This window comes from Anopheles merus, unplaced genomic scaffold (genome assembly GCF_017562075.2).
Source record: "Anopheles merus strain MAF unplaced genomic scaffold, AmerM5.1 LNR4000037, whole genome shotgun sequence".
Classification (NCBI taxonomy): Eukaryota; Metazoa; Arthropoda; class Insecta; order Diptera; family Culicidae; genus Anopheles; species Anopheles merus.
This window is the reverse complement of record NW_024427617.1, coordinates 91,510-99,945: the sequence shown is the minus strand read 5'-3', so window position 1 is coordinate 99,945 and position 8,436 is coordinate 91,510. Positions and strand designations below refer to the sequence as shown.

Sequence of the window (8,436 nt, the reverse complement as noted above, 5' to 3'; positions counted from 1 at the left end):
CGATCGTTGAACACAGCGGCGGCCAGCGGTGAATCGATTGGCGAGCTTTGGGCCAAAATGATAGCCGCTGCGTTCCGTGCCTGCACCAACACCGCCGCAAGAACGTGCGCTAAATCCAATCTCCTGCTGCAGCTATTGATTCGCCATCGAAAGTATCCGAACGTCGGCTTTCTAAACAGCACCGTGCTGGAAGCCTTTTACACCTATGCCGTGGAGAAGACGAACCTTAACGTCGGCACGGTGCTGTCCATCCTGGAGACGGTGGGCAACGCCGAGTGTCTCGGCAGTGTCGACGGTGTGCTGACCAAGCTGCTCAACTATCTCTATCCGCAGACGCGCGAAACACAGTCGAAAGCGATACTACACGCAAAGGAGCGGCTGAGCGCAAAGACGCTGGCACGCATTTCGATCCTTTGCGTGGTGACTACATGTTGCGCAATGGATGAGACAGAGCGGCACACACACGCCGGAGTGCACGATACCTTTTACCGGGAGCGAGACGGGCAGTTGCAAACGCTCGAGCAAAGACTTCGCTACCATAGTTTAGAGGAATTGCTAGCGTTGGAGCAGCACAAAAAGGAAGGGATTGATGCGGAATCACCCCAAGGCAGCGCACGAATCTCTTACAACATAAACGAACCACTGTTTTTGCGCCTGTGTGAGGTAGTAAGCTTCGACAAGCATATCCTGCCCGATGGGAATTATTTTCTAGCCGATGGATTGGCATGCATCTGCGACGATTTGGAGTTGTACCTGGAGATGCTCAACATTTTGCAGCTGCACGCCGCGTACGATGAGCAGCAGTGCACCAGGAGCCCACTGTACAAAAGGTTCTGCTCAAGTTCGACCTACTAAACGGTGGATTTGAGCGGCTGTTGAAAAACGATGCGGCCTCCACGCTAAATCTCATCAAAACCAGGAACCTTGCCGAGCGATTGTTGGCCATCTTTCGTGTCCCTTACCATCCGTCGGTAAGGAAGCTGCTGCAGCAAACCGAACACACGTTCATTATGCGATGGGCAATCGGGCAGATCAGTCTGAAGGAGGGGGAGGATTCGCAGTGCGTGACCGTGTTGCAGCCGGATAAACTGGCCACGGAAGAGCAAATGCAGCGATGTTTCCTCCACGTCGTAGCGGAATATCTGCAGTACGAAGGGCCAAGCCTGAACGAGGCTCACGAGCTGCTGGATCGGTTGGAACTGAATGTGTTCAGCAGTTTGGATTTGTTCTATCTGTTTGATCTGTGTCGAATACTGCTGGCGCAAACTTCCCATGAGGTGGTGGCCGTATGGGTACTGAGAAACCTGGTAGATGTGTGCAAAAACCACTACACCAATCCTGACATTACGGAGCAGATTATCGATCTGTACGGTGGTAAGTTAATTGTAGCTGTGATCAACTGAACTCTCTTCTCAAATTGTGTTTAATCCGTTTCAGCTTTAACCGCCTTCGTGAGCCCGTACGAAGACATGATCCGCAACGTAACGATCGTGCTGTACTCGTTCGTAAAACAGTGCGCCAAACACACGTACTCTACCGAGCTGCAGGTGAAGATACTGGCGCAGGTGAAGTATCTGCTCCGCGCTTACCCGCAGCACATCCGTACGCCAACGCACGAGAGCATCTACAACGGATTGGTGCCGTTGCTGAGCAGCCCAAGCTATCGCATCAAGCTGGAAGCGGTCAGGAATATTCTGCACTTCATGCAGCTCGAATGGTCACATCCTGACCTTTCTTCGGTTCCGTGCAGCTTTTACGAGTTTCAGCTGCAACTGTACGATCAAATTCAGTTCGAGGAGCTACTAGCGACCGACGGTGGGATGGACATGAACGATGAGAGAATGAACGTGATTAGCGGCTGCCTTCAGCTGCTGTTGGGCATCTTTCGCATTAGCTTCATGCTGCGTCGGCGCGCGTTGTGCGATTTTGTGCTGCTCGTTCAGTTGGGAAGCGTAAACGATGGTAAGTGTTGTTACAGCAATAGCTGACAATTAAAGTTTAATTATTGTATAATCATATTTTTGTCCTTCTTCTAGACAAAATGGCAAACACCATACGGCTTATGCGCACCTCCAGCGATATCGACTTCTGCCAGCTGCTTCAAGCTAACCTGGACACCGTACTCGAGCTATGGCTAACCAAAGGGAATCGGTTGCTGCATTTCCCGTTCCGTCTAGCGGGAAAGATCGCCACGATCGAAGAGTTTATCCAACTGTTCAAGAAAAACATTTCCTTCGTCATACTCTGCATGCAGCCGGAACGGTTCGAACAGTTCTGCAAATCGATTGGCGTACAGCAGGCAGAAATGGTGAAGGTATGTTTTCGGTTGGAATGAATTTAAAATGATAAATGACCAATTTTCCATTTCATTACCAGAGTATACTGCCGAAATGTGTTTCGTTCCTTCTGCCCAAGTACGCCAAATGTGAAGGGATGGCGCCCAAGTATGATGCAATAGCTAGTCGGATGCACAAAGCACTTGCCCCTATAATAAGCACGGTAGATCTTAAAGATTACGTGTCGGAAATTATCAAACACCTCACCCACCGATTGAACGATCACGTTGAGCTGGGCAAGCTGTTGGACCAGGACCTGCCAAGCTGCTTCGTTGCCGATCTGTCGCTTAGCAAAGCCACTTACTCGACGGCGCTCGAGCACCTGAAACAGTCGGTATGGGGATCGCAATCGTTCAAGTACACGCTGCTGAGCAATTTGTGTTTTAAAAACAGCTCACCAATTGAACGCACCCTAACGGATGTCAAACGCTGGCTTTGGGCGGCTGATGAACCGGAGCAGAAAATGGTACATCTCTTCCAGTACACGGTGTTTCTCGACCATCTGAAAGAGTACATCGGACAGCAGAAGGAACGCGCGTTCAAACCCTATCTCGTGCGAGATGTGGTGTATTTCCTGTGCAACTTGTTGTCCTCCTTTCCCGCCCTACGACTTGCCACGCTCAACAGCTTCGGGCGGTTCCTGGAGCACGTGGTCGCATCTAGCGATGCGTGCGAGCTGCTCTCGGAACATTTGCACTTCATAGTGTCATCATTGCTGGAGGTGGAAAATGTCGATCCGGCATCGGAGATTTCTCAAAAATCGCTAACTCTGCTACGGTTTCTGATCTTACAACACTCTGCCGCGTTTGCGGGTGCGATCGGTAAGCTGAATTATCTACCAAAGGACGAACGATTCGATCAGTTGCGGCTTGCTATATCGCGCCAAAAAACGATCGGTCATGAAAATGTGCTGCCAAGGGAAGAAATCGCGGCGCTGATTGAGTTGCCCAATTTAAGATACGAAGATTTGGCTGCGCTGAAGATTGTGGTAAGCTTTTGCTGTATTTTGAGTGACTTGGAAGTTATATAATTATTAATTTTTTTATTGTAGCTCACCACCAAAAAGAAAGATCTAAAATTATTGTGCGATGAGCTGAGCGAGCAAAGCGCATCGTCGGGCGCTAATGGGGAAAGCGTGCTTCATCGGTTAGTCTACACTTTGCTGGAAGTTGTGCGCAGCTCCCCGTTCGACAAGCGATCGATGGAAGCTCTCCGATGTTTGAGTGAAATAGGACCGATCGATCTGGGAACAATGCTGTTAAAATCCGACGCAGAAATGATTGCTTACGATACGGTACAGCTTTAAAGCCCTGGGCAGTAGCAATATCAATTAAATTTTAAATTTCTATCTCTCTTTAGATCAACAACTCGAAGGAAGCAATCGAACGATGTGCTGCGGTGCTGCTGAGCGAATTGAACGAGCTGATAACGAACAGAAACGTTCCGGTTGCAAACTACGCCTCACTGATTTGCTACAAAATGCTGTACGGAAAAACATTCCATGCTTTGGCGGGTGAGATTCTAAACAAAATTGCATATAGAAATCCATTTTAAATCTTAACTTCGATCATATTCGTATCTCTAACAGCCAAACTACCAACACTGCACCCATTTTTGGGAACTTCTGCGGAAGAGATCAAACTCTTCACTCGTACCACCGGACGCAGTTTGTCGTTGCGGCCAATGCTTGCCAACGAACGGATCGAGTACAGCGCTTTTGTGCAGCAGCTGTCAGCCGCGTTGCTGTCATTTTTGGGAAATACGATGATTAAAAAGCTGGCCGAACAGGAAACGACATTCGTCGAGAAGCTTGTCCCTTTGCTGGTACAGATAACGATAAAGCAATTCGAAGAGTCAATCATCGATAGCATGGGCAGCTTTGTAAGTGCTCTTGTTGCACAGTAGTAGATGCCACGGATGATAAGGAAACATTTGAATATATCTTCCTTTTTTGCAGATTAATGAGTTTTTCAACGAGTTCGCTGCCATTCAAAATGAGGTTCACAATATTTTCAATGACCCGAAAGCTATTCAACTGATGCTTACCATCGTGGAGTGTGTTCGGATACATAATCAATGGTAAGTGTAATTTACAAATTTTTGTTAATACTTTTCCTAAAAAATAATGTTTGTAATAGCTTTCCACAGTACAAAATTTCCGTTAACTATCTACGAATCGCACAAGCGTCTCAATTCTGTCAGGCACACTTTAAAGCCATCCTGTATGGTGACCTCTGGTACCGGGAGGAAGAGGAGCAAGGCAAGCATGATGCCAAACGACACCCGGAACTGCAAAACATAATGAAATCATGCCATTTGGCGATCGGCGTAAACGATGCAGTTAAATCATTCCTCAACCCAATCCAGGAACGGATGGAATATTACCGTCTAGAGCAGAATTACGCCAGATGCTTGGTTATGCAAGATGCAAGCACACCGTGGTCGCAAGATACCGCCCTGGACAGTGCGGGCACACAGAATGCCATCTTGCAAACACTGAAAGACTCCTCACTGTACGGTTTGGCTAGATCGTTACATGTCGCACCGCAACAGATTGATTACGAGTGTGCCTGGCGGCTGTCCGACTGGAATGTACTATTCGACGCGGACGGCGGTGTTGGTCCCAATGTCCCGAAGAGAGCACCGGCTGCCGGTTCGAGCGCGCTGCTCCTACAGTCGCGATCCTTCGAGCGAGCGCATTACAAAGCGCTCAAGTGTTTGCAGCTGCGCGATGAACTCGCGGTGGAAAGTGCGATCGTGGCAGCGCAGCGTGCCGTTAGCGAACTTTTCAAGCTTACCAGCATCGAATCCACCAAACACATCTACCACGGGCTGTGCCGGTTGCGGATGCTGCAGCAGATCGAAGACTTCGGTGAGGTACACTTCTCCAGACAGATCGACTGCGAGCAGGACCTGCTGAACCGGTGGAGGGAACAGGACGAGCTGCCGCACAGCGAGTTCACGCTGCTGGAAACGATCCTTTCCCAGCGGCTGTCCATCTTCAGCACGGCCGGGATTCGTGCGAAACGTAAATGGGTACCGCCGGCAGTGTACAGCACGCTGCTGCTGCTGATCCACGAATCGCGCCTGCGAGGCTTCGTGGACTGTGCGGTACGGAATGTGGTGCTGATCGGGAAGCAGGAGCTGCCGGCCAACGTGCAGTCGGTGGTGATGCTGGAAAATGCACAGCTCAATTGGAGTGCCGGCCAGCCGGTGCTGGCGAAGGAGTTGGCGTGGGAAGTAATGAACAGCGCCAAGTACACTGATCCGATGGTGAAGGGAGTGGCGTGTCGCCTTTACGGTGAGTTCCTTGCCGAAGGACACTCGCAGGAGATCAAGTCGCTATGCTCGGACTACTTTCAACAAGCGGAAAAATATGTCCAGTTTGTGCTGTCGCGACAGGCGGCGGCGACGGCTGCGGGTGGCGAACAGAAAACCTCGCCCGGGAACGTTCCCGCTAACCATCGTTGCTTCGACGTGGATCGTAACTTCACCGTGCAGCACACCGTCGCGAAGTACGCGGATCGTGAATTTGTGCGGGTAGGTTGAGGAGCATTGCAATATTAAATGGGGTAAACTAAATGAAAATTTGCTCCTCCCTTTCCTGCAGCTCACCAAATTCATCCGCTCTCAGGAGTGGGAGGCACGGAAAACGAATCTCGCCCGCATGGAGGTCGAGCTGGTCCGCCTGAGGGAGGAAACGCAACGTGCCACCGATCAGCGGCGCAAAGATCTTGGCCGTTCGCTTCACTTTATGCAGAAAAACTTGCAGCGCGACAAGAAAGCGGCCGAAGAGGTGGAACAGAATCGCTGGGACTACTTGAATCTGGCACTGTGCTATTATCTGATGTACGCGAAACAGAGCACGATCGTGAGCGACATGGTGATATTTAGGATCATGTCGCTGTGGTTGAACAATCAGGAAAATACGAGCGCAAAGGAGTTGATCGAAGAGTCGCTGCTTACCATTCCTTCGTACAAGTTTATTGCCGTTTTACCGCAGCTTACACCGCGCGTCGGGCTGGACAGTGGGGACGGTGCGCTGGTGCAGAAAGCTTTGATAAGATGCGCCCTGGACCATCCCCATCACACGCTTCCGTTTGTGTTTGCGCAGCTGCATGCGTATAAAGATCAACCGGATCACGAGTAAGTGCTGGTTAATTATAGTGGAATAACACATTAAGTTAAATTTAAATGCATTTTTAAACATTTCAAGAACTCCCACCAACGATAACCGTTTAATGGGTGTGCGGGAGGTGTACAAAAAGCTGCGCAAAGAACCAACGCTCGAGCAAATGTTGCACCAAACAGAGAGAATGAATCTCGCCCTGATCGAGCTGGCCAACAAAACGCTCTCCAGCAGTCCCTCCTTCCGGGAGTACACCATGACGAAACGTGATCCGCTCGGGCAGCTGGAAAGCTTGGATCTCATCCACTGTCCAACGGTGGAGTTGCCCGTCCTAAAAACCGGCAACTATCGCTCACACATCGTAGGCATCAGGCGGTGGGATGCGAAGGTGATCGGTGTCGGTGGAATTAATGCGCCGAAAAAGCTTGCCTGCCTTTGCCTGAACGGTACGAAACGGACGCAGCTGCTCAAGGGGAAGGATGATATGCGCCAGGATGCGGTAATGCAGCAGGTGTTCGGTATAATGAACATACTGCTGCGCCACGATAAGGAAACGGCGCACCGGAAGCTGTCCGTGCGCACGTACAAGGTGGTACCGCTGTCGAGGCAAAGCGGCATACTGGAATGGTGCAACAACACGATGCCGATCGGTGCGTGGTTGCTTTCCGGGCATGCCAAGTATCGGCCGCAGGACCTGGAACCGACAGCGGCGCGAAAAAGTTTTCCAATGTATGTACAAGCTGTTGAGAGCGTTTTTTTGTTTGAATATTAACGATGTTGAAAAATGCTCCTCTTTTCCTCAGAACGCGGTGGCCGGCATGACGTTGCCGAAGAAGCTGAAAAACTATGAAGAAATCTGTGACAAAATTCGGCCCGTCTTTCGGCACTACTTTCTCGAGCAGTACCTGAAGCCGGGCGTGTGGTTCGAGCGGCAGCAGAACTACATCAAAAGTGTGGCCGCCAGCTCGATGATCGGGTACGTGCTGGGCATCGGCGATCGGCACGTGCAGAACATCCTGATCGACAAGCTAACAGGGGAGGTGATCCATATTGATTTTGGCATAGCGTTCGAGATGGGGAAAAATCTGCCCACCCCGGAGACCGTCCCGTTCCGCTTGACGCGTGACATTGTGGATGGTATGGGGATAAGCGGTGTTGAGGGTGTTTTCCGCAAGTAAGCACATGTTCATTGGTAAAGTCTGCAGCTATTAAACCAAACACTCTTTCCCCATTGCTTTCCAGATCGTGCGAGAAAACGCTGGAAGTGTTGCGGAACAATCAGACGGTGATCCTCGCCATCCTGGAGGTGCTGCTGTACGATCCGCTCTACTCGTGGAACGTGCTGTCAAACAAGAAAGCAAACCGTCGGCAACAGCAAGCCTTCCTTTCGCCATCCGGTGACGCTGATGAGGCCGATGGAGCGGTCGGTGGTCTGCCGATGGATGCGGCTAATATCAATGTGACGGCCGAGCGTACGTTGATGCAGGTGGAAGAGAAGCTGCTTGGCCAGGAGGACAACAAGTACATCTCAGTCGATGGGCAGGTGCAAATGCTAATCTTCAACGCAATGAACAAGCGCAATCTCTGTCAAGTGTTTGCGGGATGGCAACCGTACCTGTGAGCAAGTGAGTGTGTGATAAAGCCGGTGATAGTGTTATCTTTTATTTAATTTCTTTTCGTTTTCTACATACATGTATCACATGCATATGACACGATGAGTTGCAAAATGTTGTTAGAAAATATTGAGAAAAAAAACCACTTCAATCATTCTCAATATTAAACGCACAATTGAGGGAGGTAGTATGGTTTTGTACAAAGTAGCTTTGAGCTGTAACACCTGTATCATCCTTTTGAGCCGTCCTATTGGGCGGAAGATGGATCGTTTCTGTTCGTTTATCCGCCAGTGACTTCGATCCCCAGGTGACAACTGTTCTACATTTTTAGCTTAAACTCCTCGTGAACAGCTCGATT

The 8,436-nt window shown here is 50.0% G+C and overlaps 2 protein-coding genes across 2 annotated transcripts in view; both read left to right on the top strand.

Annotated features, from left to right (window-relative positions):
• Window positions 1–7,376, top strand: part of LOC121601205 (serine/threonine-protein kinase ATM-like) — a 28,070-nt gene extending 20,694 nt beyond the window's left edge. The window contains exons 14-17 of the mRNA XM_041930009.1: window positions 5,185–5,876; window positions 5,947–6,482; window positions 6,553–7,194; window positions 7,269–7,376. Coding sequence (XP_041785943.1) covers window positions 5,185–5,876; window positions 5,947–6,482; window positions 6,553–7,194; window positions 7,269–7,287 — 1,889 coding nt within the window. The 3' untranslated portion in view covers window positions 7,288–7,376. The remainder of the gene's footprint in view (window positions 1–5,184; window positions 5,877–5,946; window positions 6,483–6,552; window positions 7,195–7,268) is intronic.
• Window positions 7,312–8,086, top strand: LOC121601204 (serine-protein kinase ATM-like). Its single transcript, XM_041930008.1, has 3 exons — window positions 7,312–7,323; window positions 7,368–7,639; window positions 7,708–8,086. The coding sequence occupies exons 1-3, from the start codon at window positions 7,312–7,314 to the stop codon at window positions 8,084–8,086; spliced, it is 663 nt and encodes a 220-aa protein (XP_041785942.1).
• Window positions 8,087–8,436: the final 350 nt, after the last annotated feature.